The sequence below is a fragment of the Synchiropus splendidus genome, chromosome 14 (assembly GCF_027744825.2).
Source record: "Synchiropus splendidus isolate RoL2022-P1 chromosome 14, RoL_Sspl_1.0, whole genome shotgun sequence".
Lineage (NCBI taxonomy): Eukaryota > Metazoa > Chordata > Actinopteri > Syngnathiformes > Callionymidae > Synchiropus > Synchiropus splendidus.
Genome location: NC_071347.1, coordinates 18357072 through 18375033, shown reverse-complemented (window position 1 = coordinate 18375033; position 17962 = coordinate 18357072). Strand labels below are relative to the sequence as shown.

General features: G+C 44.7%; 1 protein-coding gene across 2 annotated transcripts in view; it reads right to left on the bottom strand.

The window, feature by feature from the left end:
* The window catches only part of fkbp16 (FKBP prolyl isomerase 16), a 32445-nt gene that overhangs the window by 1094 nt on the left and 13389 nt on the right, over positions 1–17962 (bottom strand). For both annotated transcript variants that reach the window (XM_053886668.1, XM_053886667.1), the window contains 3 exons: positions 4435–4652; positions 1306–1487; positions 1139–1216 (listed from right to left, as the gene is read on the bottom strand). In XM_053886668.1, the coding sequence (XP_053742643.1) occupies positions 1139–1216; positions 1306–1487; positions 4435–4652 (478 nt within the window). The remainder of the gene's footprint in view (positions 1–1138; positions 1217–1305; positions 1488–4434; positions 4653–17962) is intronic.

Sequence of the window (17962 nt, the reverse complement as noted above, 5' to 3'; positions counted from 1 at the left end):
CTGTCATTTACTGTGTATGAAGCTATTGAGATGAAACCTTTTAGATCTGGACCAATATCTTGAGTGGTTACACCTGACAGGGCAAGGACCCTGGTTCTCCAAAGAAGTGGTAGAACGTGGCATAATGTCATTTTTGCTGCACTGCCACTGTGAAAAAGGGAGTGGATCAAAAGATTTTGGACAGAGGACATGACAGAGATCTGTTAAGGAATATTTTGGAAAAATGATCAGCTCAAGTGGAGATACTGTTTCCACTCAGTCAAAGCTCAGCACACACCACACGAAGGCTTTCTCATTCCAGTTTGGAAGAGAACTAGAAACTCTGCAACAACAACCAGATTTGCCGTGACTCAGATATTTTTGTTTTGTCTGGGCGAGCCGTCCTCCCCACAACAAGGTCATTGAAAAGTTTCAGACAGCAGATGGAAATGTTGCTGACACGTTTCACGGCAGACATCGCGCTCTAAAAATAATGTTTATAAACCCAGATTGTTGACTCGGAACCAGACGATTCAAACGGACGGGAAATCGTGACTCAGTCTCACCTTCACTTTTGGAGCTGTGGCTTGTGAGAGTTCAGCTCCTGAATGTATTTTTATCCTGTTTGCTAAACAGCTCAGAGCGGCGTGGTTGTACGAGTTGTGGGTCGAAGACAAGCACGTGGACGCTGGAACAGTTACAGCTGTTTCCATGTGAAGCTCAAGTCAGGTTCTGAGGTTGTTTTCTTACGAGAAAATTATTGCTGCTCACTAAATTGGACTCCGTTTGAGTTGACCCACTTGTTAGCGGTGATGTAGACAATGTTCCCTCTCACAAATGTGAGGTTACACGTGATGCTTCAAGTCAATGTTTTTTATTGCGTTGTGCAAACATGTTCCTGTCATTCTCCTTGGGAGCAAAGACACTAGTTATATTCCGCATGGGAGGAGCGATGCCTTGTGGTAGTTATGACTTAGCTTAGACGACACTTTTGAGCCATGATGTAGCGGATGCTACATCTCTGACTGTCTGGAGACACACCCCAAGTAATAATGAGTGGCAATGCTAAAGTTTATCTACAGATGTATCACGTCCCCACGCTGTGGAAAGTTTCAATCACCGATTTGTGCTTAACAGGAAGTACATACGCTAATCTTACCTTGGTAGTTGGTTCCAGTTTCAAGGCCTTTTTCAGCACCTCCATTGCCTCTTTGTATTGCCCCATGTCTGACAGCAGCTTGGACATAAACCCAGAAATTATTTACTGCTCGTGTAGCCAACAAATAAGCAATGGCTTCTTCCAGACAGGAGGGTCGAAATAATCACCTTTCCTGTTCGGAACAGTGCCTTGACGTTGTTGGGCTCGAGGGACAGAACATTCTGGCTGGACTGCAGAGCATCGTTGTACTGCTCCAGCTTCAGTTGCGTCGTGGCCAAGTTGTTGAAGCACTTCACTCTGTAGTCACGCACCTCTTCCTCCTCTGTCTCCATGCTGCCCTGGTTACCATCTGTACAAAGGCGGAACACTTTGTACCTAGCAGGATAGAGTCAACATGCCGGTGCTAACCTTTCCAGTAAATGTATTTGGAAAAAGACGCAGAAGCACAGCTGCCGTGGGTCTTACAGCAGTCCCACATGACACTGTGTGAAATTGATAGTGATATTTACTCTTCTCAGAGGACGAGAGGGAATATGACCTTCTCTGTTGACACCAAAGTTGGGTCGTCCACAAAACGAATGAATCATCTAGCTTGCAGTGATGGGGCCTTGTAGTAAGTGATAACATAACAAAGGCAGTAAACGGCTTTAATCTCCAAAATTATATAAAGTTGCTGGACAGACAAAGGTCGGATCTCAGTACCTGGGATCAATAAGAAGGTCACCCGCGTTAGTATTCAAACCCTCTTATTGCGTCCAATGGATCTGGGAGACGTTATGGCCCTTCAAGGCCAAGAAAGGTTTTCACTTGAAAACGTAGCACAAGGAGACGGAATGCAAGATCCCGAAAGCTTGTTTCAGGGAATGCATCAGCTTCGAGAGCAGGCCAGTGCGAAGGGTGAGGAGCCTCCGACTGGTGCTGTTGGGAGGGACCACAGCGACCTCCTGCTCGGGTACATCAACGTACCATTCAGTCGGCCTGAAGCTGTAAGCGGGGATGAGCAAGGCGCCCCTGGCCTCAGGTGGTGGGATGAGTTTTCCGACAGCGACAGCGAAAGCGGCTTCGATAGCGAGAGTGAGGAAGACGACAGCAGCAGCGGCTACTATTCTCTCGACGAAGAGTGGTTGCCGCTGCCTCAGAAACTGTGCAGAAGTGTGGACCGTAAACCCATCAGGCGCGTCAAAAGGTCCAGAGAGGAAGTCGAGGAAGTAGGCGAAGTGCCCAAGCCTTGCCGACCATGCAAGAGGTTACGAGAGCAAGACGGGGTGTCGCTGTCTCTGGCATACAATACACCCAGAGGACAGGGGAAGGGGCGGCAGCTGGTTGCCCCCTACTTCTTTCAAGAAATACAACACCTTTTTGAGCAGTTGAATGTCTGCAGAACTCCCGGAGCAGCTGGTTGTGAACACTGTCGACATCAAGATTTTCCGTCCCAGCAGGAGCTCAAGAGGATAAAACGGGGATGAACAGAGGAAGTGGATATTTCCGGATATTCTTTCAACGGAGATCAAAAACAACAACTCGCTTGTTTGGGAGCCCAAATGTACGTCAGGAACTCTTATGATCCTAAGCGTGGTTAAAGTTTTTTGGAAATGTCTACAGGAACCTCTGGATTCAACTGAATACTGAAAGCATTACCTGATGTTTGACAACATACACAACAAAAAAAAAGATGGCTACAGTTTGGAAAACTGCTGTTACCCTCGAACAGCCAAAGTGAAACCTTCTTCCTTTTCCTCGTCTCTGTGGATTTGGTCTCCACAAACCACGTCGGCCCCTGGTACCACTCCCAGTCAAACGCATGCAAGTGGGACTCTTGAAACTACGGAGTCTGTCACAACTATCGCTGTGGATTCCTGAGAACTCTGGTTTCAATGGTCATCCAAGTTGCGACCCATCAAGCAATCTGGCCTCAATATTCGGTGTCGGTTGTAAAAGTCTGCAACGCGATAATAAAGCGATTCATCACACCAGTACACAAGTATGTGTGAGTGTTAGATCAGGCCTCACTGTTTTGAGTGTTGAGAAACTAAGTTACTGGCCTTCAGAACCTCAAGGTGGCATTGAACCGTTGAGTCTGATGTACGGCCGATCTTGTCACCACCGCACAGCTTCACCTGTTTTGTTATGTTTTGACGTCTTCGCCAGTTAGTGGTATCGTCTCGACGTGCCACAATTTTCCTCACGTTTTGACCTCCACAAGCCTGAAAATGTCTTCTTATATTTCAAGGCTACAGTGCATTATAACACATATATATAACAGTCTCCATTAACATCTTTTCAGTCGGTACAACGCTCAATTTAGTTGGTGTTTTGCTTTTTAAATTTAGTTTAGTATACACATCTGTAACATAAAATTGATACCAAAAAAAAAAACAAAAACGTCCATGACTCCTCTCCTCTGAGACAAGTCATTGTAAAGCAGTTCATGAATGCAGCTACACTTCTCCCACTCTGGTTCCTTCTCCTTTGAGGTGATTTGAAGAAAGAGAAAAATATTGAACTTGATGAGCTCGAGCCGCGGAATTAACCAACAGCGTTTATGCTCCCGCTGCTCTCAGCCGTGACTCTGCATCGTGATGAGGTGATTCAAGTGATGAGATCAAGAGCTTCCAATTACTGCTGGAGATTCGTGAACCAGTTAATCTGTCCGCCACATTGTTTCACAAAGAAAGCTTCATTTGTGTTCCCTGGTGACACCTAGTGTACAAAGAAATACGCTGGTATGCAAAGCCACAAGGATTAGACCCCAATACACTTCAATCTAGCCTTTGAATGAGGGTGTCAGGTTCTTTTTAAGATGCCATTTAAGTTGAATAGCTGCCTTTTAAATAGTCAGAATAAAACAAGACAGAGAGCAGGGCTTTGCGCTCACTCCGCCACTTCCATTTGATCCTGCTTGTGTCTTAAACTTCTAAACCAGACCAGATTTGTCGGGGGGTTAGTAGTCCGTTTTTGTGCCTACGGCCTGAAGAATTCTGGAGGAGAGAGATCTGGCTTCACCAGACCAAAGTCTACAGAGAACAAGACCAAGACTTTGGGGGCCGGAGACCGAGTCGAGACAGAGACCATTCAGTTTTGAAGTTTTGGATACTCTGGTCCCGGTCTTGACTTGGGTGTTCTGGACTCCCACGATCTCGGTTGTCGGTTAAGAGAGCGGGTAATCCGCAGGTGAATGCTTTATCTTACACATGCATATCTGCTCGATTTAAAAAAAAAAAAAAAAAAAAAGGAGAGAATCCATTTGGACTTGTTATTGAGCGGGGAAATGACCGTGCTGTAGAAGGGGAGGTTACCTCTGCTGCGGGTCGTCAGAACATCCAGGGCCATGGAGTAATCTCTTGCAGCCAAGGTGAATTCCTCCCTCTGGAAATGAAAGTTCCCTCGCTCCCGCTTCTGGTTGCCGATGCGGATCCGGTCAGCGACGGGTAAAGTCAGCAGATCAGGCTTTTCCCTCATGTCCAGCAGCTGCAGCTGGTAGAGCAGAGGAGCCCAGGGGGGGATGTCCGGCTCCCTGGAGACAAGACGCATTCAATTGACTGTGAGGTTTAACTGAAGCTGATGATGGAGGAAGTCTGTAAAACCACATACTATCCAGATCACTTTTCCTTTGCGTCTAACAAGGAAAGAATCTGCAGCTGCAGACTGAACCCAGAGCTTTCTGGAATAAACTACCAACAAGCTACTAAACGGTTTCAGGTTCATCCACCATGTTGACTGCTTACTGGAGACGTTCCACTCCACTGCAAGTCTCCCTCAAACCAAAGTCTGCTCAGTCACAGCTGTTCCTCTCACGTTGCTGGCCCGCTGTGGTGAGGCGGGCCTCGACTTGTAGGAGAAAGTTCTTCTGAAAAACCTGTTGCTCTTGTTTTCCAATGGTATGGAACCGAGATGCAATGGTTGAATGGCTTCAGCTGTTTGTTGACGTGACCTCGCTTAACTAAACTGCTGTACTCCACTGTGCACTCACGTTCCTAATATTTGATGTCGACTTTGATGCATTTTTAACTGGCCCCTCCCTATGGTTTTACTTTCTGTGCCTAAATGAAGCTCAGATTTTGTTCTGTTTATTATTATTAACTTTTCTGCTTGGTACTTTTTGCACCAACCCTTAACAGCGGTTTCAGCTCATCGTGCGGAAAGTGAAATGCCCATCCATATCGCGCTTCTTCTCCTGGGCTGCGTGACCACCGATGCCTTGTGTTGAGCAAAATCCAGTGGTGAGTAGAGGAGCTTGTTTATTTGAACTAAGAGAGCAGTTTTGAACACGACTTCCTGATCGCAGCAGGCTCAGAATCCCAGACTAGAAAACTATTCCATCCAATATCTTTGGCGACAAATAAAAAGTCATATTTCAGAAGCATTGTGTGAAGAAGAGTTGGCGCTGTTCCACAAACTATAGTAGAACATAACTGCCTTAACATTCAAGAATCAAATATGATGCTAGTGAGAAGCTCGTGTAAGGCTTCATTTATGTGTTGCTGAATGACCTCTTTAGTTCTACTGTATTGACAGTTGTAGAAGTGCACTGTGAGACTTCTCATTGTTTGTCAACTTTCAAGGAGACACAGACAAATGGTGTGGGCGGATTGGAGAGGTTTGGAGAGGGACTCCATGTGTACAGATCAGACGTTCAATAAGAAGATCAAAGAACACCTTGTAACTGAGGGACTTGGAGAGATTACAAGGTAAATGGATTTTATGTTATATTCTTTGTACCCTGCACTAAATAAGCCCGGTGGATTGTTTGCATAGACCCTCAAAAATTGGGGAAAATCCAACCCCATTGTTTCACTTTCTTCAAGTCAACCTTCCATGCTCATCCTCCTCAGTCACACGTATCATGCATGTCCTTGTTTACCACACCCATGACTGATACTCTTCCAGCAGAATTGGTGCAACACTGTTGCTCCTTCCTCTCAACAATTTAATTTAATTCACCTTGAAAACTGCCATCCACTGATGCCTTCAGCCCAAGTGACCTGTCTTCAATTTAAACTGTGAAAATGAACTGATGGCTTTAACTACCAGAACAAGACTCCACTAAAAAAACCTGGCATGATCCAGAACTAGTGAACTGAAAGAGTAACTCTGACCGTCATACTGGGAGCTGTCGGGACATGAATTATTCAGACTTGTTCTGCCAGCGACAGGATTTACGACTAATAGAATAAGTCGAATCCCCAGTTACAGAGAGGATGTGTCAGCAGGTGGGATCAGATTACCCTTTCACCTTTGCTCTCTGGAGACCAGAGGAAGTGAAAAACTAGCAAAGGGAACCAGAGCTGGGGGTGGCCTGTGTTGTCCCAACTTAAGCGATTGGTTTCAGTCGCCGGTGCGGCTCAAAAGGACGGCTCTTTTATTTATGATGAATGTCCAAAAGGCATCCGGAGGCGCCCTCTCTGTTTCTTATCCTTGTAGCTTCTCTGACGCGGAGACACAATATTACGCAACCGTGTTCGTGCGCAAAAACGCAGTGTCCTCCCGGAGTCTGGTTCCTGTTTAATTGCGCTTTATTGAAGTTACCTTGAAAATAAATATGAGCCCTTTCGCTCCGCGGTGGTAGCAGAACTGATCCGCTCCCTCCTGAGGGGGTTTTATCAGTACGGACGTTAGGGCTTATGTAACAGCAGTGCAGCTGATGAAGACCAAACGCAAGTGCATGTGAGAACATCCTGCATTACTGAGGCAGTGGCCAAATACTCATCTGCAAAGACTACATGGGTACATTTACACAGCCCTCATGACCCTGAAATACACCACATTAAGGATGTACTTGCACTTGAGTACTCGCCGATTCTGAATACTTACGGCATTATGCATAAAGTTACTTTGAGTTTGTTTTTTTCCATATATATCAAACATATATTGAACAACTTTCCTCAGTATGTTCTTCTTGTACATGCGTGATGGTCACAAGTTTCACTGCAGTACAAACAAATTTTACAAAACTGTCATAAACTGACATTCAAAAACTGCTCTCTGCCGTAAAGTCCTATTGGTTTCATGGTGTCGTGACCATTATATGAATACAAGTACTAGTACTCAAGAGGTCCTTAGCCTTAGGGAACATCCTGACAAGATGCCCAAGCCACTTCAAGTGTGGATGCAATGGTTCTATGTTGAGTCTCTCCTGGATGACTCTATCTTTAAGAAGCTACCTATGAGACTGGGACAAGTTTTTTTTGGGGGGGGCGGCAGTGTGACCCCATGTTTCCGTCCTGCCCCCCCTAAAGACAGATGGATGCACTGTAGCATCAAGTTCTGCGTAAAGTTTGACACCATGACGCCACACTCCGACTCTCCCTTGCTTGGTTCATCAACCACAATATAATTCAAATCCATAACTAAAAGACTGGTTATTGAAATGCTCAAAAAATCCTATCTGTGATGTAATTCCATATTGTCTGACATCAGCGATGTTACGGCTGTTTTACAGCCTCTTACTGTCTCATCTCACTGGACTATTGTGCATTACTCAGCATTTTTATAGGTATAGATTTTCTCCTCTCATGCGGCAGGAACACCCACTTCTCTGCTCATGACTCACGCAGATCAGGAAACGTTAGAAGTGATGAGTCACTGAATCGATGCAGTGGTGGCCACACACACACACACACACGCACGACATTTCCAGTCTTTAGGAAGGCAGTTACCCCTGGAGAGGATGAACAGGGATGAGTTGTGAAGCGGTGGGTCATTAGTTTGGGCGGTAATGGTATGAATCGGGGAACAAACAGGTCATGGCGGACAAGTTGTAATCTGAGAATGTTGCTGACGGATCTATTTGTGACGCGGCGTCGTGTGGGTCACCGCAGATTAGCACCAAACCAGCATGATGCTTCGCTGAGCCGAAGAGCCCCCGGGGTCTGATCAGGGGGTCCGGACCGAACCAGCTGCACACGCCTCGTGTGTCCTCAGGCCACGGTCGTAGAGCCCGGGGTCGTATCGTCCGCCTGAATGTATCCTGCGGCATTAAACATTGGTGTTGCGGGATTAGGTGCTAATCTGGTTCTGTCATGAGAGTTCACACAGTTCATTACCGACTCTGCAGGGGAGTCGGCGGTGGCGGGCAGCGGGGGGTGACCACATGCAGCTGGGCGCAGCGTCTTACTCCTCCAGTGCGTCGTCAATAAATTCTGACTCACGTAAACACATCAAACGAGCTCGCTTTGGTGTGGTCTGCTGATTCGAGGTTCAAATAAGTCGCTGAAAAAATATGTCAGGCAAATTCCAGCATCAAATAGATTTAAGATTTATGATTGTAACTTAATGATACATTTTTTCTTAAGAAGAAATGAATACAACTTGGTAGCAGGAGCTGCAAATGTTTGTTAGTGCTAGTGTAGTTTGCTAGTGGCGGCCAATGCTAGCTAGTGTCGCAGGACTGCAGACCGGTGCGTTCGACATGATTGCAGTGCCGGTTGGCGAGAGCTTGCGAGAGCAGGTGCCGCTGAAATGACAAGATCTCCCATCGGAAATGAGGGTTTACGGGCGAGTGGCGACCTCCGAAGTCACGTCCGTGAAACACTTGTTGTGATGTAAGAAGCGCACGGGAATCTGACGACGATTCTGACACCGATGCCGGTAACTAGGCCTCGACTGCGTTATAATACGTTAATTCTCACAAATGTGTTTCCTCGAAAATTTTCTGAGTTCATTTAAATCAGAGCTACAAACACTGACCAAAACATACACGTCGTCCGCCCTCTCTGACAATGGTCATGTGGCAGGGACATCATCATTTCCCCTCATAAATCGAACTTCTTCCACTTTGAAGAACAAAGCCGTTGTCGAACTTCATAGCTAGTCAGGTGTCTCCCTGCCCTGGGAGCCAGGAGGAAGTCAGGCGGGTGCCTCAAGTTTTGGACGGCTGCGTCAGTGATGTCGCCCGAGCCGAACTGTGCGATTCAGTAACCTTGACGTACCACAATTCTTTGCACACCACCGTTGCCCCGCCCCCTGGCTCTTTTGAACACGCCCATTATTCCACATGCGGTCTCTACTTTTACTCACCACTTTCACTCATTTACCCAACATTCCATCGAAAACAACCACTGCTAACTGTCTTCTTTTTGGAAAGGTATTTGGCATGATATTCTCAAAATTATTTTTTTTCCCCTGTTGCAAATAAATCCTGAAAATGATGGTTTTCAGTTGAGTTTACCGGAATAATGACGGCGTTTGATTTTCCGGGGATTAAACCAGGTCTGTGCCGAGGTGTGTCATTGTTGACACGAAAAGCACTTACGGATGATGTCAGAGCTCATAAACACTTTTACTGTGGTTGGTGGGTCAGAGCTGCGCGGAGACGACAGATCGGAGTTCGAATCCCTGGACATTTGCTTCCTTTGGGGTGAGACGCTGCACTGTACGGAGCCACTGTAGTTGCTATGGAATTTTGTCGTACGTCAGGCGAAACCACTTAAGCTTATGTAGTTGCAATTTTTGGACCTGAAACTTCAGTTATATGAAAACATAAATGGCTGAGAACATAAACGCTATTGAGGAAATGGTTGAGGACAATTATAAAGCAGCTCCTCCTGGGCTTCAAAGTGCAAGTAGTTCAAGTGCGGGAATTGTTTTAACACCTGGTGACACGTGTCGCAAAGTCGAAACGTCATTGTTTTCTTTTTCTTTTTTTCCTCCATATTTACAATTTTTTAATCCCCCATGACAGATCTATTTTTTTAATACATTTTTTATTGCATATTATTTTTAAATTATATTTATTTTGACCTTTTTTGTGAGTATTTCTTCATATTATATACTTAATATTGTAAGTACTTCTTCGTCGGTATGAAACCAAGTGAATCCATTCAAGCCCTTCAGTGAAGCAGCTGCTCCTCGTTGTCTGCGTCTCGAAATTCACTGACAGTTCATGCTCGGTGAGGCCGATATGGAAGTCAGCGATCTTATCAAAGTTTGCTGCAACAAGCACGTTTCATCACACGCTGAGACAAAACGCTCAATACCGTTTATAATTTGGTTCAGATTATCTGGGAGCATGTGACGTCTGGATCTAGAAATCCGTTCCTCCTTTTCATGAACTTTGTTGAAAGTACCAGCCCACAGATCACTTTTAAAGTTACACATGTAGTGAGACAACACGTCCATAATCTGGGACAGGAAGGGTCACATTTCTATTATATACAAAAAGAGTGAATGGGCGTGAATCCTAGGTAGGAAAATCTAGTTTTACTGTCTAATCTGTCTTGTTTTTCTCTTGTGTTTCAACCTCTGTAGGTCAATTTCCGACCTTTTGGTCACATGACTTGATAATGTGTAGCTCTTTGTCAAACTGGCCTCTTTATATTTTGGGGTTATATCAACATGTGGCTCGACGAAGCATCATCAGTCACGAGGACTCAGTGTGTTGTGGTGAAGAAAGAGCTGAGCCAAAAGGCAAAGTTGTTGATCTACCAGTCAGTTTATGTTCCTGCTGGATGCCTGCTGGGTGGCGGCTAAAAGAACGAGATTCAGCGGCGGGGGGGGATCAGTGGAGAATAGTCCCAAGTCATTTATAATTCAAACTGTAATAAATGTTGGAAAAAAAGTTTTGATTTACAAGGGCCACGTAAATACAGACAAAGGGCCACATATGGCCCCCAGGCCGCACTTTGTCCACGTCTGCCTTGGCTTCTCTAAGAATTCCAGATATGGAGTCAGAGGTGGTGTGGGAAGGACTGATTTTTGAATGAGCTCTGTTGCAGTGCATGATGGGGGGACTTGTAATATGAGCGGTGGGGACACGCTGAAAAGCTTGCCAGCCCATTTTTGGGGCACACATACACCACTCGCACACACGGTGGGAGGAAAGCTCGGGTTCAAACCTGCGACCTTCTTCCTGCGGAGCTTTCGACTTGAACATCGTGTCACACCTCTGCACTCCAGCCCTGACCGTGTCCGGCCCGTTTCACTGACAGCAGCCCCTTCTCCGTCTGTTCCCAGGAAGTTTGGCATGAATTCTAAAGTGGCGCTACGTCCTACGTGGCAGCGTGCGAGCGCGCGGCTGACTCACCCTGTTATCTCTGCGGCGGACAGAGGAACAACTCCCTCAGAGGGATAACAGTCGCCACTTTGACGTCATTGCCGCCATGTCAAATGATAGAAAGGCCGGTCGGCTTCAGCCGGACGGTTGCCGTGGTTACAACCTCAGACGGCGCATTAGTATAGCATAATGACTGTGACGCACAGATGATATGATGATGAGGAAAGAGACTTATATGGGTGTTTTGAGCGGCGGTAACACAGCTCTGCTGCTCCTTGTTGTTCTGTTTTGACTCTTGAGTGGACAGACAGCAGCCGTGCAAAGCAGCTTAAGCGTTAATCCCACTATTGGTGCGGCATCCCAGCTGTTTTTCCACTCACACACAGACACACACAGCGGCTAATTTAGCTAAAAACGTCCCCATTCAACAGCCAGGGACGGAGGAAGGAGCAGTGTGAGGCCATTCATGTGCTTTCCTCTGCCATTTCTTTGGGTTTCCTCCTTCCTCGCTGACAGGAATTGAGGAGCGAGCGGCTGGAATCCTGAACTGCTGAGCTTCTCAAAAGTGCCCATATAATCTTCGGCAGATTTCTTTAGCTTGTTAGAATGAATCCGATCTCACCGCGGGCTACCAGCGGCGGGTAGAGTGGCGTTTTAATGACGGCGAGGTGTAATTGCCCGGCCCGCTCGGAGAGACTCATAAAGCATCACTTTGCTTTCTCTACTTTATTAAACCACCTCCATCCGTGGGAGTGCCGCGTGTATTCTGGAGATAAAGTGGAGCTAATAAACTGAATGTAACCGCAGATGGGTGCCTTCTTTTTCCCAACACTTCTTGACTGAGTCAAAGAAAAGTCACAAATCTGCTCGACCTTGATTCACTTTCTTTAAATATCCGACACCTGTTGGATGAATCTTTAGTTTGTTGTGAGGTCATGAGTAAAACTAACATAGAGGGCCGTAAAAGTTTTTTCTGTTTTACACCTGAGACCCGTGAGATGCTCAGTTTTAATACATGAGCCACATACGGTGGCAGTAGTGACTCACTGAATTGACTTGACAGCTGCAAGTGTGTGATAGTTACCAACTATGGAGAAGCTGTTGAAAAGAAAAAAATACACTTACACTTAGTTATATCTTCCTTGGAGTTTAAATAAAATATATCAATTTTATTTTATGATATTTAGACATGGTTTTATTATATTTGTTCAGAATTCTATTCAGTTTTTCCAATTTTCTCAACAGTTTGCATCAAGTTTATTTATTTATTTTTTTCTTTAGTAAATTTGAAAATGACTTGCACCTGGTTCTGCTGCTACTTGGACTTTTCGAACACATGGTTTCATGTCATTTCACAAGGTTTTGGTTTGTTTACTAATAAGTAGATTAAATATGGTTATTGAACACAAATGAAATAAAGAGTCATGAGTCAGTTCTATTACTTGAATGGGCCCTGAGTTCAGAAAGGTTAAGAACCCCTGGTCTAGAGGTCCTCAGTCTCCCCATAGTCGCTCCTCTCCACATGTCCAAACCATCTGGTTTCGCTAACTTTGTCTCCAAACTTCTCCACATGTTCCTCTACTGTCTTTTCCAGTGACTTCCAATGACTCCAGAGTCTCTCTCAATGCAGTTCCTACTCTACCCTATAAAGCTTACCATTCAATGTTTCCGCTGCTCCCTGCCTGCACTCTCTTCTTCGCCTCTGTTCAGTGCTCGAACTGCTTTCACTGCCTCCACTGCCTGCCCCTTCACCCTTCCTCCTGACGCCCACATTCACACACGGTTTGCAAGATCCCTACAGCTTCTTTCCATCTTTGGCTCCACCGCAGTCTTCCTACAAATCATATATATATTAACAAACCCAAAGATTACGTCTCTAAAATGCGTCATCTTTACTCCAAATGTTTTCTCTGTAAAGCTTAGATGAGACAGATGTTTGACTGGGTTAAACCAAGTGCTCCACAGGACTTGGACATGGAGATTATCCTCAGCATACTGGCGTACAGTGCTAAACAGAAGCCTAAAACCAATGTATATTCTTGATTCTAAATCATGTGTGAACACACTTTGTGACACGTCACACAAAAGGAGAGAACGGTGAGGCATTCAGACAAAAAGCACATGAATTCTGCCTTACGCAATCATCTGAAATCGTGCTTGGGTTTTGATGTGCGGACGCATTGTAATGAATTATTCCTTCAAGAAGACGGAAGGGAAGGAAAGTCATTGAAATTGGAGGATATCGGAGAAACCGATCTTCTAAGAGAGTCGATATTCAATGGACACTTTGAAGGCAGTACCCAGGGATGAGATGGTCACAGTCAGTGGACTGTTTCAGGAATTCTTCCTCCTCCATTATTGCACGTTGCTCTTCTAGTTGGTGGGATCCTCACTGACCTTCGCAATAAAGCGGATTCTTATTCTAACATTGTTGAACTACCGCATGGCATTATCTGCTTCTTTTACAAAAGGAGTCACTTTTATCTTGGATGAGAGTTGTGGGAAGGAAGTTGGCCGTGCTGTTGTCTTAAAGTCGGGACGTCAGAAATATGCAGAAGCTTGACTCAAGTACATAAGTGGCAAAAAAACCCCAACTACTGGAGTCAAGTTTTTAAAAAAAGCAATGTTGAAATTCAGAACTTTTGGACCACAAAGCATCGGTATGTTTGGGTCAGGTTCATGTAAGCCAAGGGCCACACCTGGCCCCTGCCTGCTTTAGAAGTAACACCCCTGACTATTGTGGAATTTTAAGGAATATCACATTCGTTTTTAATGGGCTTGTTCCCACCACCAGTGAGAGCCTTTATTCTCCTGTCAGTGATCGCGGTTCCAGCGCTTTGTGCTTTCATCTGAGCCCAAATTATGCCTGACAATCTGGACGCCTGAAAATGCCACGTCTACCGATAAGGATCAGAAATTAATTTGCCTTCCAAGTCCGAGCCGTCCCGCGCTCACGCTGAAACCAGATAACTCCCGCCGCCGAAATGTCACCGTTTTGCGCGCCATCTTTTCGCAGATTGAGCTTGACAACAAACAGGCTGCTCTCGGCGGAGCGGTTAGGAAGGGAGATGCGTGCGAGCGCGCGCTTCCCTGTGAAGTCTCTAGTCCTTACGTGAGTTCACCAACCAACACCGGGCGAGAATCACTGGCAGCCATCTGACCTCCTGACCCGGCGCTCACCCCGGAGGAGCGGAGTAAAACTCATCTCGCCGACTATTAGCATGATGCTTCTGAGTCGGCCCTGCGGCGCTTTGACACCCTGAGCATCAATTATGAGTCAATGTGGACACTAAGAGACTCGACCCCAGCCAGCGGCCGGGTCAGAGGTCACATGCATGACGGAGGTAAAAACAGGCGGCGTATTGATGAGTAATCTCTGTGAGGTGCGACCCAGGAGTGAGTCAGAGCGACGATATCTCCCAGTGCAGGCAGATGCTATTTGTCTGTTTCTGTCTGACACGGCTTCTTCACCACAACAACAGCTCTATTCTTCAGTCATTTGTTCATCCGTTCTAATTCCCTCTTCACCCTCAACGTGAAAGGTTTTGAACAGCCACATTCTGTGGCAAAAACATGGCACCATTTGGCAAGATTTTTTTTTTTTCTCTTGGTTATTTGATGAATGAGTTGTAAGAGAATGAAAATGAATTCTTCCTAGTTCAGTGGATGTGTTAAGTCACATGCTTCAAGTCTGTGGAAGTAAAATGTGATGGGGAAAAAAGCAAATCTTGAAAAATCGTTTGTTTATGGTCTGTGGGAAGAAACCGGAGTGCATGAAAGAAACCTGCTTAACTTTAGGAGAACATTCACATGAAGGTTAAGTTTAAAAGTTGCCTCAAGCTGGAGTTGGTCCCACAACCTTGGTGGTGGAAATAAGTGCTGCACTTGTCAAACAAGGCGAGGAGGAGAGTGAAGGCAGGGTGGAGACGACTGTCGGTGTCATGTGAGTTAGAGCGATTTAAAAAAAAAAAAAAAAAAAAAAAGTCATTTCAGATTCCTAAAAAAGTGGATTAGAAATGCAACTACTGAAGATAAGCAAGTGAAGAGTCAATAAATCCACGTCACAGATTTTGTTTCGTGGTTCTTCGAAACCCAGTTTCTTTTCTTCAACCTAGAACTCACCAGAGTTTGTAGACCATCCCTCACCGCCTGAAGTGATCGATGAGTGCAACACACTGTTTCCTGCTACTTGTTCAGCATAATTATGGATTTTCCAACATGGTCTCTTGATGGAACATGTGCTGACATTAGTTATGCTTCACCATCTGCAGCGGCAATATGAGACAATCACTGCGGCGCTTCCATCAAACATCCCAGACGTTCAACTGTGATTCAGACCCGACCGTCAGTGAGAGCGCGCAGGCCATTTACTTTTAAAGTCCACGCTGTCTGTCTGTGTGTGTGCGTTTTCGTCAGTGGAGCCGTGACTCATCCGACCGAGACGTCAGAGGCCCGTCACCGGCCGTACACGGGAGTCAGTCTGCACACAAACACGTGCGGCCGTGCCGTTTGTCACTCTGCTCTCAGGCACAAGGCAAACATTGGCTTCACATCTTGCCACACCAGCGCCGGAGCTTATTTCCTCTGATACTGAATACGCTGCTGCTGCAGAGAGCCACACTCTCAGAGCCGTTCTGTGAAAAGTCTTGTGTTTGCATTGGTCTATTGACATTTGCAGCCGTAAAAATGTTCTTATTAGCATCAGCTAGCTAACGTGCGCTCAATAGCATATGCAGTTCTGGATGTGATCTTCATTTGTGAGATAAATTTAAGGTCAAAACATCTACATTTTTGTAGAGTTTGAAACTAAGTTTGCAAAGGGACCATGTTACCAACAGTATGGCAAAAGTAAGCAGCCAAAATCTATAGGTTACATGAAGAAATACAATAAAAATCCTCCAGGAGGGATAAGTTTTTACCTTTGTTTATCTGTTTTCAATTTATTATTAAGTGACTGACTTTCTTGCTTGGATTCTACTGGATTGTGTGAGCAAGTGAAGGGATGCTAGTGCCACCTACTGTCTCACTGAGCTGACTTCATTTTCACTATCAATGATATTTCAAATGCTAATAATATTGTTTTCAGTTTTTGATTATTATTTTTGAAAATGACATCAGGAAAAAAAACAGATTAAAAATACTAAATATACATATTTTAAAAAGCCCAAATAGTCTGTCAGGAAAACGGTGACAAAAAAAAACAAAAAAAGAGACAAAAAGGGAACTAACACCCCACAATATTACATAGCACAGAGAGCAGTTGGGGTTTAGAAGTGCTCTTAAAAAGCTTTAAAAAGTAAAGATGCACGCTAAAATAATGGACACTATCACAACAATGATGACAACAAAAGCTTTGGCTACACGGATGCAGGGTGTTTTCTGCATGTGACAGATGAAGAACCCCTGAGTCACAGTTTCACACTTCTACGATCCAACGTGTGGATCCTGGCAACGTGGAGCGTGTCGCCTGGAAAACCACTGAACTACAGTTAAAAAAAAAAAAAAAAACTGAAAAAAGATTCAACTAGATGGTAAATAAATGCACAAATGTGTGAATATGAAACTAAGCTTGGTTTCATATTGAAGTTCGAGGAGATTAATTTTAATGAATTAGTCACACACAACAATGATTAATCCTGTTCAAAGTTCCTCATTTTTCAGTTCTCCGACTGCAGGTGCAGCCCATTAGACAATGTGACGTCACCGCCAACACGTCCACGATGAAGGAGACGGGTTAGAAAATTCAGGAGAGAAGCACAAAAATGTTCTGTGCACTTTGTGCTACAAAGTTCTTTCATCACTGTCAAAAGGTGAGAGATGTATGAAAGCATTCACTTGAAGGGGGGGAAGAAAAACGATGGCAATTTATCTATGACTTTGTTGTGGTAATTATTTTGGCTTTTTTCAGACTAATATTTCCCCTGTTTTTATTTAAAACGGGAAAAAAAAGAAATTAAATAATACATTTTATGCTTCGCTATGAATTTTTTTTTCGGAAAGTAATTTCCTGCTTTGTTAAGGGGGGGGTGGGTCATGGGCTCGGGAGGCAGGATACGGGCAGGTTGGAGGTTCTAGTGCAGACCTGGGCAAAGTGTGGCTCGGGGGCCAAATGCGGCCCTTTGACTGTATGTATGTGGCCCTCCTGAAGTCAGAGTAAAACTATAAAACTGACATTGTCTCTGACATTTATGCATTGTTTTTTTTGTTCATTATGATGCAACTGAAACATAACTTTCTCGTTTGATTATTTTTCGTCTTTTCCGCTATTTTAGGAGTATTTCTCATCCCTTCCTCAGCCCCTCTCAACGTCCACAATGTAGAACTTTAGGGATTTTAAGTTGGGATTTTAGGGATCTTTGTAATTCAGTAAAAAATATTAGTCCAACAACAGAGTGGAAAAGAAATTGCACAAAAAAGGCCCCCAAAAACATGAAAAATTACTATGTAAAGAAACATGTAAAAAATATATATAAAAAATAAAGAAATTCAGAAATCCTAAAATATTACTATAAGAAACGTAGAAGAAAAATGTGTCCATAGAGATAAGTATGTTCAGGTTATAATAGATAAATAAATAAATAAAGGTGGACTGTTGCACTTGGGTATTTCATTGGTTCAACGTGACGACTCAGCAATGGGGCACTTGCCCCCAGATGTTTAAGCTTATGAGATAGAATATGAACTTAGAAGAGACAAGAAACGACTTATGAAGTGTCGTGCCCTCCGGCTCAGCTCTTTGCTCAGCACAGCGTCAACTTCTAGCGCAGTATTCTCTCACCGGTGAACAAGAAAGGACCGCTCACCCACGGCCACAGGTTTTAATGGTAAAGCCT